Source organism: Antennarius striatus, chromosome 5, assembly GCF_040054535.1.
Source record: "Antennarius striatus isolate MH-2024 chromosome 5, ASM4005453v1, whole genome shotgun sequence".
Classification (NCBI taxonomy): Eukaryota; Metazoa; Chordata; class Actinopteri; order Lophiiformes; family Antennariidae; genus Antennarius; species Antennarius striatus.
Genome location: NC_090780.1, coordinates 24,627,501 through 24,652,733, shown reverse-complemented (window position 1 = coordinate 24,652,733; position 25,233 = coordinate 24,627,501). Strand labels below are relative to the sequence as shown.

The following is a 25,233-nucleotide window of genomic DNA, read 5'->3' as shown; positions in this document are numbered from 1 at the left end:
TGGATCAATATTGGTTGATTGGCGCAGCTCCATCTAGTGGATGCATAACGCAACTACACCCACTACAGTAGTCTCTACTCCATGCAACTTACAATGGGGCGCATCTTATATATGAGAAGAGTTTCAAAATGGATCATTAATTCATCAATGCACCTTACAGTGGAAAAATACGGTTTATTTAGAGGGAAAAAACAGTTTTTACACTGGTTGTATGGTTTATATTGTTGGATTTATTTAAGGAGAGTCTATGAAATTTTATCTGACATTAAAGCGGTTAATGGAACAAAAAAGGAGAACGTTGATGTACCAGCTTAGCGTATATAAACGTCATTAAATTGTGTGTTTGAGGGATTAATGAAGTCATTAACAACAATTTGAAAGGTGAGATTTTATAATTTTTCCATTTGAGTCCGTTAGCTTGTTTTAGTAACAGATGGATTAACGTAATCTGTTAGCGATCCACTCTGGTTAGCCGGTTAGCGTCACGCCATCGCCGGTAGGAACCCACCTAGAAGATTTCTGAAAGCCGTCACACACACACCACCTGGATATTACAGAGACTGTAAAACATCAAACTGAGTGTTGATGAGTTTTGATGAGTCTGATTGGCTGCTGTCACGCTGTCCTCTGTGCTCTCCTCCAATCAGGAGGCAGGTCTTACCTGGGTACTTCCCCCCGCGGCTCCTCTTGATGAAGCAGACGATGAGGAGGATGAGGATGATGAGGGCGATGGCGCACATCAAGCCGATGAACCAGCCCTGAGTGGCGATGTCCACCTGGTCTATGTAGGCTGGAGGACACACACACACACACACACACACACACACACACACACACACACACACACACACACACACACACACACACACACACACACACGGAGTTGGACGGGAGAAGAGAGAGAAGAACAGAACCAGGGTGAGTGTTTCCTCGATCGTGGGAACGAACACCTCTGAGGGTTCTAGAGGATCGCCTCAGAACCAACACCTCTGGTCCTCTGGAGTCCAGAACGGGGAAGAACCGGACCACATCAACATCGTGTCCACAACACCAGACTCTGATGAACCACAAACACCAACTAGAGGTACAAACCAGAATCCAATCCGAGTTCTTGTGTGACAAGAACCAGAACCAACTGAGAGGCAGCTAGCCGTTAGCGCCTGCTACCCCTTCAGTACCTGCATCAGTTCTTATAGTGATGACTGAATCCTGTCCTTCCAGTATTACCAGAGTTCAAATTAAAAGAACCGTTATGGAATGAAACACGTCGTTCGTGCTAATGCTAACACTTTTCCAGAAACATTTTGCTTTCTGGTTGACCTGTTGATGTAAAACTTCCAAAACCTCATAGTCCAGATGCTGGACTGGACTCCAACTGTTCTCCAGAACTGTTTGTCTGTTCCTGATCTGTCACTTTTTAACCTCCACAGCTAGTTAGCAAAGAAGCTAGCCCTTAGATGATTAGTAGCATTACTTATCATGTCTCTGCATTAAGTAGAACTACAACATATATTACTGTTCTAAATGAAGAAGAGTCTGGAACCCGTCTCACCTGAACCAGTACCTTGTCAGGATTCACTACTGATCCAGAACCCAACCGGGTTCCACCTTTAACTTTAGAAGAACGTTCATGATTCAAGACAACGAACCGTAATAACTCACCCAGTCCTGACTGAGTTACTGCAGACTAGACCAGTGACACACCCGCAATCCACCGGACTGGAACCCAGTTCCATCTGGCAGGATCCCAATTCCACTTGGCTATAACCAAGTTCCCCCGGACTGGAACCCAATTCCACCTGGTTGGAACCCAGTCCCACCAGACTGGAACCAGTCCCACCTGGCCAGGCGCTGTCTCACCTGGTTTGGTCTTAAAGGTGATGGAGGGGCTGCTGATGGTGTGGAGCTCATGGGAGTAAACCCTCAGGTGGTACTCGGTGCCTGCGATCAGATCCGCCACTGTAATGGGGGGGTGCTGAGTCACCGTTATAACTTTCGCCGGCTTCTCGCCTTGGAGACACAAGAGAGGGGCCAATCACACTCCAGGGGGTGTGGCCTTCGCCCCACTTATCACTGGTCTCCATGAGGTCAGAACATAAAGACATCCAAACAGCTTCCTCTGACTCCAGCGATGAGGATGAGGGGTTATAGTGAGAGGAAGGGCGGGGCACCGGTGACATCATGCACCATGCTGTCAGCCAATCATACGGTCGGAGTCGTTCTCAAGCCATGCCGTTACCGAGGCAGACGTACGACAGGACATGCCAGTTCTCTTTACAAACACGACCAATGAAGATCTACAATCTGGGAAATCAGACCCGAGCAGAAACCTGGAGCAGGGGGGGGGTCATGGAATTTAAAATCCCAAATGATTCGGATTCCATAGCGCTAATTCCCAGCATGCAGCTGTCCTCATTTCCTTTTTATAAAGTTTTATCCACCTAATCTGTCTGAATATATCACCCCACTGTTAGAACCTCGAGATACGAGTTTAAAATGACTAAAATCATTTTAATTCGTTCCAGCCTCGTAAAAAAAAAGTCCCAAAACCTCTAAATTATGAAAAATAAAACATTTTTCTCAACAAATAGACACACAGACTTTATCTGTGTATAATTAATTATATATAAGTTACGTAAACGATGATAAAGAATGAAAAGAAACACAAAAATCACGAGAACACACGAGCTACGTCTTGACTCCGCCAACGAGAACGAGATGCGGTCTCACCGATGTATCCATCCGCCAACACGTGGTAAAGAACGAGATGCGGTCTCACTGATGTTGTATCCATCCACCAACAGGTGGTAAAGAACGAGATGCGGTCTCACTGATGTATCCATCTGCCAAAATATCTCAAATCTCGGATTTTTATTCGACATACGAGCAAAAAAACAACAAAAAAACAAAAGTATGAAGCGAACGACGGCTCGTATCTCTAACGACTCGTATCTCGAGGTTCTCCCGTCCCTGTCTGGATCATCTTCCTCCCTGACGTACGACTTCTGCCACCAAAGCTTCATCATCCTCCATCCTCATTTGAGAGACATGCAGTCAGGAAGAGGAGGGAGGATGAAGGGATGATTAATGGAGGTAGGGGGCAAGGGGGCATACTGCCACTCCTCCTTACAACCTTGGAGTGGCGGGTATCAGAGGGAGGGGTGGGCACCATTAGATCAGTCTCCTCACCCCCCCTCCTCATCCCACTCACATTCAGACATCATTAAGAATTAAACGTTCATGAAAAATAGATCCTCCCTCCTCGCCTTCGATCGAGGCGAGGATCGCCCACGTGAGAGCCAGACTATCCATCCTCTATTGGGGGTGTGTGTGTGTGTGGGGGGAGGGTTACTCAAAGCAGAAGCAGGTGATGATGGAGGTGTGCATGGACTCAAACAGCCAATCAGAGAAGAGAGAGCAGAGCAGCCACAGCGCTGGTCCGACAAGCCATTCAAAGCGAAGGAAGCCATTGTGACGTGTAGCGTGATGCTGACCAACATGTATGTACAAACAGCAGGGTGGGGGGGCGGGGGGAACACACAGGTTGCTGTATGCTGTACCTTGTGCTATGCTAACGTCAGCCGTCAGGTGAAAGCATTACATTCTTCAATCAACAGGATAAGAAACCGTGACACACACTTCCTGTTTCCTTCCCTTCATTGCTCTAAACTTACTTACAGATTTAAATAAAGTTTATTTCAGGTAAGAAAAAAAACCCAAAACTACTCCTGAGATGTAAAAGAAGAAATGTGGACGCGTCACACGACCCCCCCCCCCCCCCATGAACGAGTGGAGTGTTAGTGGGAAATAAAGAGCTGCATTAGCATCGTCGCTAACAGAAAGGATGCTGACAGCGTGGCTCGAAAACAAAAGCGTGTGTGCTGTGAACTATTGCCCCCCTCCACCCATGTCGGGGCGAGCTTGGGGGGGTCGGGGGGGTTCTAGCTCTCAGGCTGGGCTCTCTCTTACTGTCCAGTGTGAACTCTAGCACAAACTCGCTGCTGCCGGCCGGGAAGTTGTGACTCCAGCTGACGTTAGCGTAGTTACTGTTAGGCTCCACCGTCAGATTCCAGATCTCCCACGCTGGGGGCACTACACAAAGGGTGGGGTGGGGGGGTAGGAAGGGGTTAAAGGTCAAGGGGCAGAGAGGCCACAGTTACAAAAACCACACACAGGGCTTCATTTCGACCCAATGCAAAGGCTAGAACCCCGACCGCCGTCCACTCCACGCCAGAAGTAAGTCTAACGTGTTCATGGGTGGGAAATTCACCCCCTGGGAAGAGTGTGGGGGGATTTTCCTACCCACGAATCGCCGGGCAGGAATGCTTACTTCTGGTTTAGAGTAGAGGCAACGCTACCGGAACACAACAGCAGACAAAAACGATGTTATTGAATCTATTTAATATTAAAAAAAAAAGAGGATTCTCACTGCCTGACCAGGAGGATAGCTGCAGGCTACATCCCAATATTCTGAAGTAATCCCCCACTTTTTTTTTTGCACAGCAGGTCAACACAGCTTATCGGAATGCAGCCCTGACGTAGTTTCCTGTTTCGTCAGGTGGGAGAAGGTAACGGTCTCAACAAAGGTAGGACAACTTATACCCCACGGGTTCCGATCAGTGTGCTTGGTGGTGGTGGTGGCCGCCGCGGGGCGTGTGGCGGCGGCGGTGGTGGTGGTCGGTTCGCTCGTGGTAGAGGGAGGAGGGGCCGAGGCCGGTGGAGGAGTAGGAGTAGGAGGGGCGGAGCCTGAAGGGCTAATGGTTGTAGGAGCGATGGTGGTGGTAGGAGGAGGAAGAGAAGCGAGAGGAGGTGGAGAGAAAGCTGAAGCCACGGAGGCGTCGGTAAGCTCGACTACAAAAGGGAGGAGGTGGGAGAGAGCAAAGGGTTAAAAGACAGGAAGTAGAAACATCAAACAGGAAGACAGGAATCACAGAGCAGGAAGTAGACGAGCAGCGCTCTTCTCCAGACTGCTGAACTGGTGTGTGTGTGTGTGTGTGTGTGTGTGTGTGTGTGTGTGTGTAGAGTACATCCGGGACTCACACACACCATCGTAATGTGTGAGCTTAGAGGACACCGCCCCCCAGTGGACACACGCTGCTATTACAACATCAGCAACACCGAAAACTTTCAGAAACTACAAAGTAATTTTCTGATATTATTGTCCTTTAGCAACAAAGATATTTAATAGAATATTATTTTATTAAAGATACAAGACTTAAAGACGCAGTCACGTATTTCTCACTTATTTTTTTACAACTCTGTTTTAAGGCTGTAAAAACACTTTTCTCAGACAAGTATGAACATTTTAACACTTTTCTTTCTTGTTTTAAGTCTTAAAGTTCAACCCTTAGTAGAAAAACAAGTCCAGCATTATTACTATGTGTGGATAATGGTGGCATCCAGCATCTTTTTCCTACACTGATCACTGATCCACAAAGCTATAACAGACTCCATCTTTATGATGGTCTTATAGCAGTTACAAATTTATTGCCGCTGTCGTCATTATTATTTTATTTTCCCATCATTCCATTATTTTCCTCCTTCTTCATGTAAAGAACTGAAGGTTCATTCATCCCATAAACTCCTACCCTCCTTTAGCCTGTTTAGAAGTCCAACTTTTTGTCCTATGGTTAGCATCGTCCCCTGCCTGTTGGGTTCAGTAGACACCAGAGACAAGGCACAAAGGAGACTGATTGACAATGATCTACAACCAATCAGGACGCAGAATACACTGTTGAGAAAAACGCATGCAAATGTGCATTAAAGAAATCCGCAAAACTGCGAGGTCGCTAACGATGAACCGCTGTCATTTTACGGGTTCACATGAAAGTAAACACTGAGGGTTTTAAGTGTTTCTTCACAAACACGGAGACGTTTTGATCCCTCAGATCGTCATGACGACGCATCTCCATCAAACTCAAGGTAAAACAGTGGATCTGCTACTGATAATTAACCCCAAGGCTCATTTTGACGTTTGCAACCAGCTGGCCTCCTCCTGTAGGTTTCCATCTGAAACTCTTACTGTACCTTGACGGTGAGGTCACCTCCAGTCGGTGAAGAGCCCCCACCCCACCCCAAGCATTCCCCCCATTCAACAACAGCATGCTTGCATCACCAGGTCAGTTTCCGAGCGTGTCCTGAAACCGTCATGAGGGTTAGAACAGGATGAGTCGCCAGCAGCCATGACAGCCTTACCTGGGGCCCCAGACCCGCCCCAACCACCGATCGGCGTGGGGGGGTGGGGGAACTACAGACGCTGGGGTGACTGTTCAGTTAGAGCAGAAGCAGGATGATCAAGCCATGGGGTGAGTCCGCAAGCCGAGCTCTGATTCATCATCCAACACGTTCATCAAGTCGCATCATTCGCCAAAATGTCGCCCCCCCCCCCACACACATTTTGACATCCAGATGCGAGGATGAGTACTCCCTCCCTCCCCAACAGCATTCCCAAAACAACAGCAGCATCCTGACGACAAGGCGTCCAATGAGGGACGACTAGCGGGTCCGCGCGTCTCTAGCCACAAACAGGAAGATGCAGCGAAGCGATTTAAAGGAGCATCATTGTGACCATGTGACCACAATGGGAGCCAATCAAAGCCGATGATGACCTGAGCAGGTGGAGGGTGGAGGGGACGAGTGGACAGCAGTTCAGTCTCAACCCTACAGCGCCGACGGGACTTTCAGGTGGGACGAACTCGGTCTGAACGCTTTGGGGGTTTTTTTACTTCGCTGATTCAGTGACATGAAGATTAGCTCAGATTACGTAATCCTGTGTTCGTCAGAAGATTCAGGGATTCTCTGAGACAGGGAATCAGATAATTGATGCTGCGTTGCCAGGGGCGACAGGTGATGACACACTGAGCAACAACACAGACTGGTTGTTTTCTCTACTGTCACATCATTTTAATGTCATGATGTTTGAGTCATTTCATTTCCCTTGTGGGCTGCGTGTCTCATGTTATTATATTATTAACTTATATAATATATTTAGGATTATTTATGAAAATTTGAGTCTAGACTAAAGTCCATTGGAAACAAAAATAAACACTAATCATAACAAAACTAAAACTAGTTGTCTAGATAGGTAGATAGATAGATACTTTAATAATCCCGGAGGAAATTGCATAACGGGATTTATTGTCTTTAACCTATAGAAACAACAAACTGTTTTATATCTAATTAACTGTCGATAAAGATTCCAATAAAGAAAGAAATTTAATCCCTGATATTATCAAATAAAAAACCAATAATTCGTCTACAACAGGCAGGGATTTACGGGCGTAGAAGTGAAGGGCGCCCTCTGTTGGTCACTAAGGTGACCTGCAGTCTAGCGGATCATCCTGTAGAGGTGGACTGCACTGCTGCACCGTGTTAGAATGAACAGACATGGAACATGAGGGAGGGGGTAGGGGGGCAGGGAAGGAGACAGGCAGCCTGTACTTTCACCCCCCCCCTTTACCTAGACCTGTAGCGTCAGTAAAGTTGTCTGTCAACAGAACAGAAGGAGAAAGGGAGACAGGAAGGAGAAGTTTAGAGACGGAGGGAGGACAACAGGTAGGGCGTTGGTTCGGGTCTGGTCAACCAACACGAGGGTCTCTGAATGACTTAGAACCGTTAGTGTCCCCCCGGGGGTGTCGGATGGGGTCGCCGACCCGAAACTGAACCCAACCGAACGATCCGGAACCTTCAACAACAAATAAATGAATAAAACTGACTGAAGGTCAAACTGTGACATCATGAATCCAAACGCAAGACTCAAAAAGACTCAAAAATAGCAGCTAATAGCAGCTAACAGTAGTTAGCAGCTAACTCAGAGAATGCTAAACATGCTAAACGTGAACTTTGACCACATTTTCGCCCAAAACACGAGCGCTGGTTTTTGGACTTGGCTGTTTTTTGTCGTCGTTGGCGACCCCAACGCTCACCTTCGTTGGAGAAATGCGGCGAGTCCTCCACGAAGGCCTCCCCGGCCCCCTCCTGGGTGAGCGCCGCCAGGGAGAACCTGTAGCGGGTGGATCGGTCCGGCAGGCGGAGGGTGAAGTCCGTCACGTTGGGTTGGAAGGTCTCCACCCGGACGCGACCCCCGCCGGAACCCGAGCTGTTGACTACACACACACACACACACACACACACACATCGAGAAAGGTTGACACCCGTCGAACGGGTCAGTTGATCCGATTGTTACCTCCTGAGCCGCTCACCTGTGTGGTACTTTAGCTGATAACCAATCAGAACGCCGTTGGGTTCGATGGGTTTGTCCCATTCCAGGTAGAGGGTGTCAAAATTTCGGCGGTTTATCTTGAAGAATCTCGGAGCGTCTGGAACTGCAAACCCAAAAAACATCCAGACAGAAGATCGATCAATTGATACGGTTGGGTTTTTACGCTAGCTGAAGGCTAACGCCAGTTAGCATTGAGTTAGTAATGGTGCGAACAAACGAGATGCGACTGGAGAGACTGTCTTGTGTTTGTTTAGGAAGCCAGAAGTGAGTGTTGGTCTTCAGTCTCACCTCCTATCCTGGTGTTGAACTCCTCCGTGTTGCTGGGGGGACCCTCGTAGCGGTTGTTGGCCACCACCATGAACATCTTGTACTTGGAGTAGGGCACCAGTTCGTGGAGGATGGCTGACGGCTTCAACACTTTAGTGAAGAACCCTCTGGTCTGCTTCTCCTTACTAACCACCAGACCGGGAACCCGACTCGACTCCCGCCAGAAGTAGACCTGGGAGGTAGAAGCAGACGGAAGGGGTTAACGGGGGAGGAGAAGGGGGTGAGGACAGAGAGGATAACGTCACTTGAACTCAGTCGGTCTCACTCTGTACTCCTTGAAATCCCCCCGGACGGAGCTCATGGCCACGGGTCTCCAGTGGATTTTCGCCGTAGTGCTGTCCACACTGGACACTCGCAGCTCGGTGGGGGCTTCGGTGGGAACTGAACACAGAGAGAAGGTCACATGATGGGCAGGAAGGTGTTCTGTTGGTGGTCGAATAACAACACAATTCCTCCATGGTAGACCCTGGGATTAAAGTTTAATCAGGTAGACATTAAAACGAAAAAGAAGAATTAATTCTGTCCAATTCTGACACAAACTCCATGTAATGCTTCATCCTCACCACACGGGGGCACTGTAACACACAAACTGCAAGCAGCCTGTTTCACTATTTAACAGACATAAATCACACGACTGGATCCAAATACGATGGTTTGACATGTCTTTGCTAGCACGATGTTAGCATTTAGCCTCATAGCTGAGCCAGAGTGGGCGGGGCATCGGCTCAGGATCTACTTACCGTCCTCTCCAGAGAATCCGACCACCACGTTGGACTCGGGTCCCGCTCCGAACTCGTTCCTGGCCTGGATTTTGATTTCGTAAGGCACGTACGTTTCTGTGTTTTCCACCACATGTTTCGACCCCACCGTGGTCACGTTACTCCACTCCTCCCCCGAATCCTTCCGCCTCCACCAAACAATATAGTGCAGATTTCTGCCGTTTCTCTCCAGATCAAACAGAGGCTGGGAAAACGAAGAACAGATTGACTGAAGATCAAACCACGACTGAAATCTCTTGTTACAACATGGATATGAAACTATAAGGCAAAGTATTTGGAATATTTCTCAGACATTTGAATTAAATTATACTAAAATTAAAAAAATTAATTTCATTTAAATTAAATTTAAAATTAATTTAAAATTAAAAATTTAATTACATTTCAAATGAAATGAAAAATTTAATTTAATTAAAATTTAAACATTTCAAATTATTTCTCAGATTAAAGTCTCAAAACAGACATCTCACCTCCCAGGTGATTTCCATGTTGTCCTTCTTGGAGCCCCACCCTTGGAGAACTCTAGGGATGACGTCTGGGGCTGTCGGCATTTAAAAAAACCATCAACTTCAGCAAACACGTCCAACTCAAAGACGCGAAATTTAAATAACGTCGATCGAGTCGGTGTTCCTCACCGGCGCCGCTGGTTTTATATCGGGGGGAGGGCCGGCTGGGGTCACTGTGGCCCACTGAGTTGATGGCGATCACCCTGAACTGGTAGTTGACGAAGGGGGCGAGCTGCAGGATGACGGAGTTGAGTGTTCCGGGGAACTGGGACAGGTCCTTCCAGTGGCCCGGATCCCAGCGGTCCTCCTCGAACTGGACCTGGTAGTCTGAGAGACACACAGAGAAGGAACGGAAGCCGATCAGCGGGGGACGGTCTGACACCGGTAACCGGATGCGTTTCCTGAAAGGAAATCTAATCCCCCCCCCAGGAGGTGAGAGGAAACAGGAAGTGGGTGAAGTCGCTCACCCGTGATCGGGCTCCCGTTGTCGTTCCCGGGGATCCAGGTGAGGCGGACGCTGCGGGCGGCCGGGTCTGATAGTTCCAAATCCATGGGGGGGTCTGGACGGTCTGCAGGGGGGGAGGGGGGCATATTTAAAGTCATTTTGCATCGAAATATTAAAAATAATAAAATGTTAAACACAGAGACTCAGGAAGAAACAAACATGCTGAAGAATTTAATCTGCATGCAGAAGAAAGAGATTTGCACCCAGATGTGAGTTACCTGGAGGTAGGGCACTAGAGACTGAGGGGTGGAGGGACGCTTCTTCTGTGGGGGGGCGGGGGGGCGAGGAACAGGAAGTGAGTGTAAAAGGTTAGAGTTCGCAAGTTAGTCTAGTGGCCAATCAACAGCAAGGGAGCACAAAGAGTTAACGTTTCCTTTAGTACACGACATGAAATTAAGGCGGGACGGTCGTCATGGTAACATTTGAGACTTTTGTTCTGAAGTAAATAAATTAAATCATCTGAAGGACGTCAAACGAAGGTTGTGAAGGTTTGAAGTTTAAATCTTTATTCTTCTGACTTGTAAAGCAAAAGTCTCCAATGTCAAAGCGTCTACACGATACGTTCAGCTAAGCTCCGCCCCCCTCCTCCTGAGTGGGCGGGTACCTCTCACAGTGAGGCGGGCCGAGTACGAGTCCTCGTCGATCTCTGACTTCGCCCTGCAGGTGTAGGTCCCCTCGTCGCCTTCGTTCACGTTGGAGATGGTCAGAGACTCGTCGTCCTTCTTCAACCTGCGACACAAACGGAGAGCCGTGATTGGTCCAAACCATCAAAACCAATCACCTTCTGGCTCTTAAAGCCACAGGACGTGTAGGCGGGCTCACCTCCAGCCCAGGCTGAGGGGCTTGTCATCTTTGGTCCAGACCACGGTGACGGGCAGGCTGGGGTCGGACTTCACCTTACACCTGAACTGGACCGAGGCTCCTCTGACGGCCGAGCGGTGCTCCGGGGTCTCCACGATGCGGGTCGGTTCTGAGGTGGGGGTGGGGGGACGATATATGTTAATGACATTAGGCTGTGCACATCTGTCTTCTAATTTGGCTCCAAAGAACGAAAATCTGCCTGACCTTTGACCTCCAGGCGGACCTGCTTCTCGTCCTTGCCCAGCAGGTTGCTGACCACACAGATGTAGGTCCCCTCGTCTTCGGCTCGCGCCCGTTTGATCTGCAGCGACCCGTTGATGTAAAGGCGGAAATGACCCCCGTCCAGACCGCTGCCCAGCCCGTTTCTAAACCTACGGACACGACAGGAAGGGGCGGAGCTAAAAACAAACTAGACTGTCTCAAGGAGATGAAACAAGGATCGTTCCTCAACCGGTGTGTTTGTGTTGAGGTGGACGGTAAAGCACGAGATGCAGACCAGCGGAGCTCGGGATGGGGGGAGCCGAAGAAGGGGCAGTCCAGGAAGACGCGGTTGTTCTCCACCACTTTGATCAGCTCGTTTCTGGGGCCCAGCATCCGCGGACGCATGTCTGCAAAGACACGAGGTTACATCACTACATTTGATCTACGGTCACCGGAACCCAGAACTCAAGACGTCCTGTTTACACGTGAACACGTGGTCTGTGAGGAGAATACAGGAAGTCAAAGTCAACTGGATGTACCTGAACGCAACATCAGTGGGACCGCATCTCGTTCTTTACCACGTATTGGTGGATGGATACAACATCAGAGAGACCGCATCTCGTTCTTTACCACGTATTGGTGGATGGATACAAAATCAGTGAGACCGCATCTCGTTCTCGTTGGTGGAGTAAAGACGTAGCTCGTTGTTCTCATGACTTTTGTGTTTCTTTTCGTTCTTTATCGTTTAAGTAACGTATATACTGTATAATAAATTATATACAGGTACAGTCTGCGTGTCTATTGGTTGATAAAAAAATGTTTGTTTTTAGTTATTTTACAAGTCTAGAACGGATTGAAATGATTTTAGTTTTTTTCAATGGGGAAATTTTTTGACCAATAAGTTCTGAACGGATTAGACTCGTATCTCCAGGAATGGACCTCCTCCTCTTCCTCACCGAGGACGCTGACGAAGGCGTTGGCCAGCAGGTATCCGTGGTGGTTGGAGGCGTTGCACTGGTAGACGGCGCTGGTTCCCATCTGCACAGAGCGAAATATGATGGTGTCGTCCAGCACCTGTCTGCTCTGGCTGACGGGGGCGCCTGTGGTGGGACGAGAGACCACAATCAAACACCGTCAGAAGCTCGAGTCGGCGCAACAGAGGGACAGAACGCCGTCTTTACTCTCGATGGGCTCCCCGTTGACCATCCACTGGATGTCCGGTTTGGGGTTCCCGTTGGCCCGACACACCAGACGCCCGTTCTCGTCCATGGCGAGCACCAGATTGGTCGGCTTGTCCAGCCAATAGGGAGCAGCTGCCAAACACATGGAGTCAGGGTTAGCATGAGGGGCTAACACACCAACCGTGATGCGCGTGTGTGTGTGTGTGGACACGTGTTCACCTTTGACCTGCACGGTGATGGAGTGTCGGATGCTGCCCAGCTGGTTGCTGGCCATGCAAACGTACTCCCCAGCGTCCTCCTCCGACACGTTGATGATCTTCAGCGTCTTGTTGTAGTTCTCGAACTTCACCTTCTGCCCCGGGAGGTCCCCCCCCTTCTTGAACCACTTGACCGTGGGGGTGGGACTGAGGAGAGAAAGGGGGCGGAGTTAAAACAAAAAGCAGATTTTTCGTCGAGAAAAATTGGAGCTTCAAATAACTTTCTATCTCAGCAGAATTTGACAGGCTTTTATTTTGAAAAACAAGAACTTCCTGTCAGGTTTTTTTTGGGGGGGTGGGGGGCTTACAGTCCAGCGGCGATGCATTCCAGCAACAGCTGCTCGTCTCGCAGCACCATTTTGGAGCTTTCTCTCCCTGGGGGGGACAGGAAGGTCGGCATGGACTCGGCTACCTTACGGCCTGCAGAGGACACACACACACACACACACACACACACACACACACACACACACACACACACACAAACACACACACACACACACGCACACACACACACACACACACAACATAAATCTAACACCATTACTCTGGTCATTTCCTTGTGGCTGTGTTCCATCTCATTTGCCAGACCTGTCCCCCTTGCAGCCCTTTAAACGGGTTGCGACGCCCCCGCCCCCCCAGGCGGGTATCACAGGAAGCCATTAAGAGCAGCAGGAACAACACCAGTGTCATCGATCTGGCTTTACGGTCACCGGGGGAACAGAGATGGCACAGATTGGCATTAAAGGCCTAAATAAAGCAACCCCCCCCCCCCCTTAATGGGATCAGTTTAATATCAAACTGGTTATTAAAGGTCATCTGGTCGCCAGCGTTAATCTACAACCTCGTGATGAACGACCCCGTCGGCTTTGGCTTAAGCCGAAGCGATAGCGCTGAAGCTAATTGCCTCGGCCGAGCCGTCACCTTTAGAAACACGACGACCTTTAGGATTAATTAATCCAGACCTTTACATGTTAATTTACTGCTACATGCTACATGCTACAGTAGCATCAACAGTGTCTCTGACTGTTGTTGTTGATGATGATCTTAAAAACTGGTGGAGAGTTCCTTCAAGTGTTTCCTTCTTCTTCTCCTCAAGGATTAAATTATAAGGATTAAAGTTTATCGTACAGTAATCTGGATTAAATCGATCACGTGAATCACGGACGATGCTTAACGGTAGATATTTGAACCATAAATATGTATTTTAATATGATTACATGTTTTTATTCTGATTTATTGTACAGAAAAATGATATTATGAGCTTTTAACAGGTATTATTAGAGTCCAGTACTGATGTTAAAAAAAAAAAAAAATTTCCATGTATTTTTTTTGAAAACTGACACATAATCAAGAAAGACTGAACTCTAAACAACCTTTACTTGTATTTTATTTATTCTGTGTTGTTTTCATGTCCTGTAATTGTTTCTGAGGTAATAGAACTTTAGTATTTAGAGTTGTAATAACATTTAAATGACCCCAAATGGAGATTAGAGATTAAAATTTAATAAATAACAATTTACAAACAATTCAACTTACAACCTCTCTGAACCGATTGTGTTCGTATGTTGAGGACTACCTGTATTATCATTATGACTCCTTTACACGTGAGTCCTACGGTGTGGAGTCTTCAGAGATATCCCCAACGGTTTCTGTCTGACCTTCTTCTACAGTCTAGAAACAGTTCAGATGTGAGCTTGAATGACCTCTAAATGACCTCTGGTGACCTCTGGTCACTGGGACCAGAGGAGGCTTTTACTTTCTGATGAGATGCTTCTTTTACTTTTCAGTTGCGAGCCTCAGATCTTCCAGTTTAATGACGTTCAGACCTTTGTGGGAACCGACTCCTCGCTGCTGACACAGCAGATCCTGGACAGGAAGTCACATGACAACAGCAAAGAAAACAATTCCTGGCCGACAGAGAGCTGCAGCCTGCAGACGAGTGTGTGGGATTAAATTAGCATTAGCTGCCATTGTGATGCAGATCTGTGTGGGATTAAAGCATCTGTTCGCTCCTACAGACAGCGGCGTGGGGGGGTCGTGGGGGTGTTAATGTTAGTGACACTGAGATAAGAATGAAAAGAGAAAAGAAGGTTTTGATGTTCGCTGGAGCAGCCTGGAAACATGGAATGCTGGGAGATCTAGTCCCCTTCTCTGGGTCGTGACCCGACGATACGCAGCTGACTATTGACTGAATCCACGCTGAATATTCATCATGTATTCTAACCCCCCCCATCGCTGTTGTCACTCCCGCCGGACCCCGGAGCATCTTCTCCCTGAAGGACACCTCCCATCTACCCCCCCAGGCTTCACTGAGCATTAATAAAACATCTTTATTCATTATGTAATGATCGTGTAACACGGACTGGATGATGGAAAAAAGTAGTTCTTATTATTCATCAGATGAACGTGTATTTCTACTGTGTGTGGAAATTAGGATTAAATTAGGAGGTGATTCATCTTTCATTAGGTCGTCCTTCTGTTTGTGGACCCGGAGAACTGGAGGATATAAAATACAGCAGTATCCACCCGCCAACACGCGGTAAAGAACGAGATCCGGTCTCACTGATGTTGTATCCACCCGCCAACACGTGGTAAAGAACGAGATCCAGTCTCACTGATGTTGCATCCATCCGCCAACATGTGGTAAAGAACGAGATGCGGTCTCACTGATGTTGTATCCATCCGCCAACACTCGGTAAAGAACGAAATGCGGTCTCACTGATGTTGTATCCATCCGCCAACATGTGGTAAAGAACGAGATGCGGCGGTCTCACTGATGTTGTATCCACCCGCCAACACAAGGGAAAGAACGAAATGCGGTCTCACTGGTGTTGTATCCATCCGCCAACACGCGGTAAAGAACGAGATGCGGTCTCACTGGTGTTGTATCCATCCGCCAACACGCGGTAAAGAACGAGATGCGGTCTCACTGGTGTTGTATCCATCCACCAACTAGCAGTGGTGTCCTGAAGCACGACTCGTATCTCAGATTTTTGCTCGCACGTCGAACAAAAATACGAACAGAGCGACGGTTTTTATCTCAAAAGACTCGTATATCGAGCTTCTCCTGTACTTTCCTGACATCTTTTTTTCAGTCAACACCGGATTCTACAGAATTACATCCATATATGTTGATAGTACCAACTTTAGGGATGAAGATGATGTTTGTTTGACAGAAATCTCGTCAGGAACATGTTTGTCGGGGCTGCACAAGCGTCCCACTAAAACCATAAAGACACCAGTGCTGGGTCGCTGGTTCCAGTCCACAGACACTCTGGATTCGGTAACATTAGAAGCAGGAAACGTTTCCATGAGCAACCAGAAAGCTAACTGTGCATCAGTAGCGGTTAGTGGATTAAAGTGGTTTCTAGCATCAGTGTGGCGCTGGACGGCGTGTTAGCATGCTAGTCATGTTACTGTGGGGCCGGACTACAGCGGTGGACAGGACCGGCGCTGTCTTGACGGGGATGTGACTCACCACCAAAGGGGTCAGTGGCATTGTAAGATGTTTCATTATACTGCTCCTCTGTAAACACAGGCACACACAGTGAGTCATCAGTCAACACACACTCACACACACACACACACACTCTGAGACCCTTGTGACACACAGTAATGTTGAAGATTGTTCAAAGACGTCCAACTTTTCATCGTTGTTCCTGAGGATATAAAATAAATTTTTGTGTAGTGTCAAGGTTTGGCCTCTAGGGGGCGACGTGTCTGCTCCGTTCAGGCTGGGACAGCTGGTGTAGAGACAGAACGAGAGTACCGCTTGGACGCTGAGTGCTTCTACTTACTGGTCAGAACCTTGAGAGTGAACGGGTTCTTCTGCTGGATGGTGTGGGTGAACTGGAAGCGAGCGTTGCAGCTGTAGTCGTTCTGGGAGTCTTTGGCCAACACGTTGGAGAAGTAGAGATCTCCATTGAGACCCATGGACACCCTCTTGTCCTGGGGGATGGGAGTCATCGCTGGAAGTCACAGAGGAGCAGAGGGAACAGGAAACAGGAGACGTTAGAAATGTTTGATGATGGACTGGACGCTGGACACAAGTCTGGGTTTAGACTCTAAACTAACCATGAGACTTATAGACTGAAAACTTTACTGCTGTTGGCAGAATTAAACATTGAAGTCAAAGCTACGACGTGATTTCCTGATCCGTCCTGTCCTCTAGTAACCCGCCTGACATGTCATCCTACATCTCACACCCCCCAGGCGTCCAGACGGAACGTCACCAACAATCTGCGCTGGCTTACATGAACCATATGGTCATCAACGCAACGCCCCAGGACCAATCAGCTGCAGGGAGTCACATCAGATGCTACACGCAGTGACTACATGCGACATGTATGTGTCACATGGGCGTTTCGTTGAGTTCACGGTCTTTAACTCATCGGCTGCCAGCGCCTTGGAGTAACTGATCTCCTTCGGCGTGACTTTCTCCCGACATTTATCGGTGTTTTCTTTTCTGTTCCTGACTGATCCCAAGATGCTTTGCTCAGAGCGACACCGGAGATTTTGCAAACTTTCTTGCATAGACAGCTTCCACCCCTTCCTCTGATTCTGAATCCTCTGTTCCGTAACTGGATCAGTCGTCATGACGCTAAATTCCACGATTAGAAGGCATTTTCGTCTATAGGTATTAAAGACAGTTGGAAACAACACCTGAGACCAAAAAGACTCCAAAAAGCTCCAGAGAGAAACGAGACGACGAGGAAGAACGACCGGACGGAAGCATTGAAGCAGAGAAGGAAGCGATAGACAATCCCGAAACCCAACGCACCCCGTGTGGTTCCACTTACCGCTGTTCATCCAGAAGGTGATGGGCGGAGGAAGGCCTGGTGGGGGGTTGCAGCGTAGGACCAGAGGGGAGCCTTCAGTCACCACCACCGGCTCCAACACCTCCTTCGGCCACAGAGGAGCCTCTGATTGGAGGAGACAGAAAAGGAGGCGCTCCGTTTCATCCAGGTTTTCTTAGCCGGAGACGTTTCTACGCTGATGATGTGTGTTTGTTCTTACTGGAGACCCGCAGCAGGATCTTGTTGGATATTGCCACTCCTAAAGAGTTGCTGGCACGACACTGGTACACCCCCTCGTAGTCCTCAGGACGCCCCCCGCTGCGGAAGCTGATCTCCAGAGTCCCCGAGCGTTTCCTCATTGTCACTCTGTGATCTTTCCCGATGTTGTAGAACTTCCCGTTCTTAAACCACGTGAAGCTGAAGCAGAAGATGGCAGATTGGACGGTTAGCACCACCGCAGTCGGACGCAGCTAGCCGGATGACCTCACGGCGAGCGAGGCATTTCATTGGCTAAAAGCTGAAGTCAGCAAACGAGAAGAAAATCGGTTTCACGATCGGCCTCCGGGGCGATCATCATCGTTCAGACGGACAGAACGTAGGACAGTCTGTGGTGTCACGCTGCCAGCTTCCATTAGACTGACATGTGTGTGTGTGTGTGTGTGTGTGTGTGTGTGTGTGTGTGTGTGTGTGTGTGTGTGTGTGTGTGTGTGTGTGTGTGTGTGTGTGTGTGTGTGTGTGTGTGTGATAATACTGCAGAGTAATCCCTGATTGCTGAGGATCATGGGAGAAGCGGCCTCTATTTTTGGGATGACTGATGATTTCAAAAGGTCTTCCTGTCATTTTGGGGATCCGGGCCGGTCAGGACAGTTCTGAACCTGGACAATGGGACCGTGTGTGTGTGTCAGTGTGTGTGTGTGTGTGTGTGTGTGCGTGTGTGTGTCCCGTAGCGAGAGGCTGATTACAGTGAATAAGTGAACGATCCCCTCCCCTGAATGTTTCATGAGCATGAATAGTCAACTGAGTGCATTATTAGAGCACAATGTCCATCCTGGGAAAGGAAGGGGGGGGCAGTATGGGACAGTGGCTCTGAGTGCCTTATTGTCAGGTTGTGTGTGTGTGTGTGTGTGTGTGTGTGTGTGTGTGTGTGTGTGTGTGTGTGTGTGTGTGTGTGTGTGTGTGTGTGTGTGTACACAAGAATGTGTGTGTGGGCGTGCGTGTTTATGTGTGTCTGTCTTACATAAAGCCGATCTGTCCCCAAATCAACAATGTCCTACTGTCCTGAGCCGGTCAGACCCACGGTGACGTAACCATGGAGACCCAGCAACGGAGGTGTGTGTGTGTGTGTTATTCACTCATGTACCAGCTGATTAGTAGTTGCTATAGTGACACCAGATTGATCAGATAACCAATACACATCACAGAGAGACGTCAGAGTCCTGACTTGTAGCATTTATCCACACTTAACACCTGAAATAGTTAGCATTAGCATTAGCATTACGGGGAATTATCACCCCCTACTGGTAAGGAGTGTCAGCACTTCACTGCATTAAAAATACCCTTCAAAATAAAAGTATATGCCAAGGTCAGGAGAGGAAAGGTCGTGTCTCTTCTCCTCTTTCTATCTCAGTATTGATCTGATCCATTTCTTCAGGAGGACAGAGACTGAATCGTTGTGGGGGGGGGGGGGTGGGGGGGTTCTCACCTGGGTAGGGGGTTGCCTTTGGCCTCACACTCGATAATGATGTTATCTCTGGGGTCCACAATGTAGTCCTTCACTGACTGCTTGACGATAGTGGGGGGCTGCATCACTGTGGGGGGAGGCAGAGAGAGGTTACACACACACACACACACACACACACACACACACACACACACATCAACAATTAAAATCATTCATTTTTCTCTGAACATTAAAGCCACTGATAAACTAAATATAAGTAAATCAGATTAAATTATAGAGTCATGGATTATTTAATCCTCATTCGCAGCTTCTGGGATTTTATTGCGAAGAATTCCTGAAGAAAGGCTCAGTTGAATCTTTTTGAATGAATTTTATTTTTCTACGGGATAATAGAGTAAATCTATAACATAAATCCTTAACTTCACGTCTAAACCTGCTTTACGCTCTGCGTTCCGTCTCTTGATGCATATTTAATGGTTGACTTCAGCCAATCAGCACACAGCGAGCCTTCCTCTGCCCTTCGCTTTCTGGCTGGCTGAGCAACGCATGGATTGGTACACAAGTACACACTTTACACACACTCTTTACGAGATAACAAGCTCTTGGGAGGGGGGGGAAGGGGGAGGCGAGATGAGAGAGGAAGCTCCCGCTTCGGAGGAAAGAAGCCGGATGGACGGATTCCCGTCCATCTGAGGGAGAGACGAGGTGAAGGAACCCTTCCTCTCCGCAGCGGAAGCTCCTCCAGCTAATCCCATCTCATATATATATATATATATATATATATATAGCGCCTCTGTGTTGCCACGGCAACCATAAGAATATTTTTAACAGGAGGCTTGGTTGAGATAAAAGCACGTTAGCAGAGATAATGAGTATGGAAATGAATCTGCTGGGTCTAATCGCTAATCTCTACCCAGACCGGGGGTCGGTTCCGTTTGGGGGGGGTCGTGTCAAACATCAGCCTGCTGAGCAGAAACACTTACGGTCTTGCAGGATCTTTGCTGTTAGTCCAACGTTAAGCCGGAGGGGGGGACAAGGAGAGAGGGACGGAAAGACTGAGTGTTAATGGAATCTACAGAAGACAGCAGAAGGTCAGCAGTGGTGAGACGTTCTGATGGAGCTCCGTGGCTCCAAACTGGTGCCAGAACATCCCATAGCGAACATACTGATGTCCAAGGAGGACCTGGAAACAAGTTCTTGAGGTTTGAGCATTTGAATCTGAATGTCTGAATCTGAATTCCTGGATCAAATGTGAACCCGGTTTCTGCACCAGTTTGGAGCCGCTCTCCAGAATCAATCTGGGTGATGAGTGAAGGATGTGGGGGCAGAGAGGAGGACTCACCTGTGGGGCGTCCCGGGATCGGTGGAGGATGAGGAGGAAGAAGACGAAGAGTAGTTATAGATCAGACCTTCAGCATCTCAACAGGGTGGGATGTCACAAAGGGCAGTTAATGATGACGTATTTGCCCCTTTCCCCCGGTTAATTACCTGTCTTTGTCTTCCATCTTTGTGTTTTGTCTTCATATTTTGTGTGTGTGTGTGTGTGTGTGTGTGTGTGTGTGTGTGTGTGTGTGTGTGTGTGTGTGTGTGTGTGTGTGTGTGTGTGTGTGTGTGTGTGTGTGTGTGTGTGTGTGTGTGTGTGTGTGTGTGGTATGAACAGAACGCCGTCATTGATGAGGTCACCGGGTTATAAAACATTTATAGATCTGATCAATAGAGCAATAGAAGTTCAGGGTTCAAAGGTCAGGATTAAAGAGGGGGGGGGGGCAAAGGTATTGCCATGTGGGGGGTGACAGCTGTGTGTGTGGGGGGGGGGGGGGGCTGGGTGTCCTTGAAGCTATAAAACCATATTTCATCGTGTAAATGTGAGCCATTCATCTTAGCTGTGTGTGTGTGTGTGTGTGTGTGTGTGTGTGTGTGTGTGTGTGTGTGTGTGTGTGTGTGTGTGTGTGTGTGTGATGGTTAACACTTACGGTCTTGTGGGACTTCGATGGGCGTGGCTCGGTGCCACAGCAGCAGCAGTAGCGAGAGGAGAGCGGGGGCACCGGGCCCCCCCTGCCCCGACATCACTGCCGCTCCGATTGGTCGCTGTCGCCCGCCTCGCCTCTCCTGATTGGCTGGATGCTTCTTCTGATGAAGTACCTGCGTGTTCAGGTGTTCAGACACAGGGGGGGTGGAAACCATCAAATCATGAGGTGGCGCCTAATTAAAGGGGCGGAGCCACTGATTGTTTCCACTTCCTGTGACATCACAGACAGGAAACGCTGAGCGGACGTTCACGGGGGTTTGAGGTTGATTCTGCTTTCGCTTCCCTTCACAGCGTGAGAACCCCGGGGGGCAATCCGGGGGGAGGGGGCGGGGGGCGTTTCATGATTAGGGTGTGATTTGATTGGAAAGGGGCGGGGGCAAAAGAGGGGGGGTTGACCTTGGTGGAACTTTATTGATTGTTCTTTTTATCGTCTCAATAATATGAGAGCATATTGGCTGGCATGAGGTGCCAATCACACACACACACACACACACACACACACACACACACACACACACACACACACACACACACACACACACACACACACACACACACACACACACTGTGAGGTTTCCTGGGATCTCCATCCTTGTGGAACGTTCAGAGATTCATCTTCATCTCCATGGAGACAGCATCCATCCATCCATCTTCCTCCTCAACCTCCAGTTCTTTTTTTTTTTTGGGGGGGGGGGTCCCAAGACAGCCAGTAGATATGAACCCCTCCAGCAGAACCTGGCTCTGATCTGGGGTCTCCTCTCAGGGGAACACCCCCAAAACACCTCCTGAACCCCCACCACCACCCTCCAATATAAAAATAACCTACACGCCTAACAGACAGTGGAGGTGCTGATCTTGTTTCAGGCAGTATGCTGAACACACACACACACACCCACACACATATATTTTACATGGGGGATGGGGGGGGGGGCCAGTAAAAGGGAGGGATTAGGAAACACAGTCCAGAAATCTGCTTTGAATTTCAGATTTATTCCAGCAGAAACGTCAGGCAGAAAAACGAGGAGCCAAAGAAGGACAGAGGAAGGAGGGTTCCGCTCTGAAGTAGGTCATCGCCTCTCCACGCTGCTGGATTTTAAATGATGGTGCACATGCAAGAGGGGGGGGTGAGTGAACGTTACATACTACATACTACATGCTACACTCGACACGCTAACACTACCTCATTGCATTGGAAAGTAACCGTTAGCGACCTCTCGTTGGTTTGCCCACCAGGTAGCACCACCTGACCGCTGGCTGCTGCACACATCAACCAGGTCAGGGTTACCTCAGTTTAACCTGCGGCGCACCGCTGCACACACACATCATCGTCATCATTGTAACACAAACACACACCGAGGACTTTCCACCAGGTGCATCATGGGAGCCGTGAGACCAACGGACGGACCATTCGATCGGCTCTGACCCAAACACACGGGTCGTTTGCTGCTCGGCGACCTTCCAGCAGCTTCGCCAGAAGCTTGGTGACAGTTAACTAACCCACTTCTACAAACCCCGCCACCAAAACCACCGGGCTAGTACAGGAAGTACCAACACACAACCTCCTACACCAACCAGGAGTTGGTGTCGGTTCAGCTTCCTATTCGTGTTGAGACATGGAGTCTTCAGCTGTGCTCCACGTAAACACTCCCACTGGTCCCCACACTGGAGATTCCACTGGAGCTACTGGGCTCCTCTGGGAACGGTGGGGACGAAGCTGGAAGAGGACATGACCGGATCTGAAGGGTTTGTGTTTGATTCATTTGACATCGGCCACAGTCTTTGTCTTTTATTATCAATAGATTCACAATTCAAGTCCAGCTTTTTACATCGGAGGTGATGCACAACCTGAGGAGGCTCCTGATCAATGTCTTCATCGCTTCAGGAGAACAAAGACTGAGGCTGAAGACTGAGACCAGGATGAAGACCGAGAGTGAGACCAAGACTGAGGCTAAGATGAAAACCAAGACCAAAACAGAGACGGAGACCGACATGATGGCCAAGACCAAGACCGAGAACCAAGGACCAATACCAGGATGGAAATCAAGAGGAAGACCAAGAGAGAGATGGAGGCCGAGATGAAGACCAAGACCAAAGACCGAGACCAAGATGGAGACTGAGACCAAGACCAAGACCAACCAATACAAAGATGGAGATCAACATGACGGCCAAGACCAAGACTGAGACCCAATGACCGATAGCAAGATGACAACCAAGGATCAAAGAACGAGATGAAGACAGAGACAAACCCATGATGAAAACTACAACCGAGGACCAATTGCCAATGAGCGAGACCAAGATGAAGACCGAGATGAAGATGAAGACTGACCAGGATGAAGACTGAGACCAAGATCAAGAAGACTTGATGACTCCTCTAACACACGAGGCTCACTGAACGTTTTACTTCTTTGTGTTTATGATTTAATTTACAGTTTCAGTTTTGGAGTTCCTGATATTCCTGAACAAAAATGATTGTCACAACATCACTGAGGCCAAAGCAGATATTGATCTGTTTGATATTTAAGCTAAAAAAAAATCAAATATCACAAAAGTTGCAGACTATTTCACTTTCAGTCACAGAAATTCGTCGAAAATCTGACTCTAAAAATGAGAATTAGTGTGTAGATATATCAGAGGATTACCAGAGGATTGAAAAACTACATTTTTTGTTTTGTTTTTATTATTTAAAAAAGGAAAAAATAAAATATTTCCAGAAAACAAAGAGAACAATCCCTTTTTCTGGAGGCGTTGAACACGTTCTCTCCCCTCAACCACTTCCATGACCTCCATATAAAAACGCAGCCAACCCATCAGTGCAGCCCTACAAAAATAGCCCCCCACCATCACACACAATTAGCCTCAGCAGGACAGACCCCCCCACCTCCCCACCATTCTGCCCCCAGTGGCCTCTAAAAGCCCCCCGCTCAGAGAATACTGTAGAGACAGAAGTCACAGCTCAACCCAACCTGGAAACCCCAGGTCGTCACACACTTAGACTAACACTTAAAGCTTGATGTGTGAGTGTGATAACAAGTGGTCACACACACACACACACACACACACACACAAACACACACACACACACACACACACACGACTCTGGATCAGCATCGCTGTGACAACAAAAGATGGAGTCGACTTACGTTCACCGACCTGATAACTGAGCGTCAGTCCCACCTCCAACTCAGTTCTGACCAATCAGCAGACCTGAAAACACAAAGAACAAACACACAACGTGAGGAGAGGATGATGAAGGTCTGCACAAACACACAACATGAGGATGATGAAGGTCTGCACAAACACACAACGTGAGGATGATGAAGGTCTGCACAAACACACAACGTGAGGATGATGAAGGTCTGCAGCTCCAGACAAAGAGTGGTTTGAAAATAAAGAAGTCTGAGAAGAGTGTAGTCAGATGTTCTGACTGCTCATTAGTCTTTGTGAGTGAACACACACACACACACACACACACACACAGACACACACACACACACACACACACACACACACACACACACGCCCCAGGACTGTCTGCAGCAGTGTTGTGTGTGTTCAGAGTGTGTGTGTGTCTGAACGCCAGCCGCTGCCCTCAGGATCACAGGATGCTCTTTCCCCTCTTCCTCTTTGTCCGTCTTTCTGTGTAACACACACACACACACACACACACACACACACACACACACACACACACACACACACACACACACACACACACACACACACACACACACACACACACACACACACACACACACCTCTGTGGGACTATCAAACACAGGCTGTGTCTACAATCCAGTCGTGTTAAATGTGCACTAAGGCTGTTTATTCGTGTCCCGTCACATCTTCCTCCTCATCTTCCTCCTCCTCACATGTAGCGTGTTCTGCTAGC

At 48.4% G+C, this 25,233-nt stretch overlaps 1 protein-coding gene across 19 annotated transcripts in view; it reads right to left on the bottom strand.

Moving 5' to 3' along the window:
• Nucleotides 1–25,233, bottom strand: part of nfasca (neurofascin homolog (chicken) a) — a 50,385-nt gene that overhangs the window by 7,110 nt on the left and 18,042 nt on the right. For 4 of the 19 annotated variants that reach the window (XM_068314611.1, XM_068314621.1, XM_068314613.1 and 1 more), the window contains exons 2-31: nucleotides 24,485–24,548; nucleotides 21,289–21,457; nucleotides 20,299–20,316; nucleotides 19,337–19,442; nucleotides 17,855–18,051; nucleotides 17,638–17,760; nucleotides 16,636–16,806; nucleotides 16,317–16,364; nucleotides 13,144–13,255; nucleotides 12,798–12,982; nucleotides 12,579–12,710; nucleotides 12,354–12,497; nucleotides 11,693–11,804; nucleotides 11,401–11,567; nucleotides 11,158–11,305; nucleotides 10,940–11,064; nucleotides 10,554–10,598; nucleotides 10,298–10,399; nucleotides 9,960–10,157; nucleotides 9,795–9,865; nucleotides 9,289–9,511; nucleotides 8,814–8,929; nucleotides 8,510–8,720; nucleotides 8,202–8,324; nucleotides 7,926–8,105; nucleotides 7,460–7,486; nucleotides 4,603–4,851; nucleotides 3,970–4,092; nucleotides 1,861–2,010; nucleotides 662–790 (exon numbers count right to left, since the gene is read on the bottom strand). In XM_068314611.1, coding sequence (XP_068170712.1) covers nucleotides 662–790; nucleotides 1,861–2,010; nucleotides 3,970–4,092; nucleotides 4,603–4,851; nucleotides 7,460–7,486; nucleotides 7,926–8,105; nucleotides 8,202–8,324; nucleotides 8,510–8,720; nucleotides 8,814–8,929; nucleotides 9,289–9,511; nucleotides 9,795–9,865; nucleotides 9,960–10,157; nucleotides 10,298–10,399; nucleotides 10,554–10,598; nucleotides 10,940–11,064; nucleotides 11,158–11,305; nucleotides 11,401–11,567; nucleotides 11,693–11,804; nucleotides 12,354–12,497; nucleotides 12,579–12,710; nucleotides 12,798–12,982; nucleotides 13,144–13,255; nucleotides 16,317–16,364; nucleotides 16,636–16,806; nucleotides 17,638–17,760; nucleotides 17,855–18,051; nucleotides 19,337–19,442; nucleotides 20,299–20,316; nucleotides 21,289–21,382 — 3,829 coding nt within the window. In that variant the 5' untranslated portion in view covers nucleotides 21,383–21,457; nucleotides 24,485–24,548. The other 15 variants (XM_068314614.1, XM_068314615.1, XM_068314618.1 and 12 more) reach the window with 14 other exon arrangements.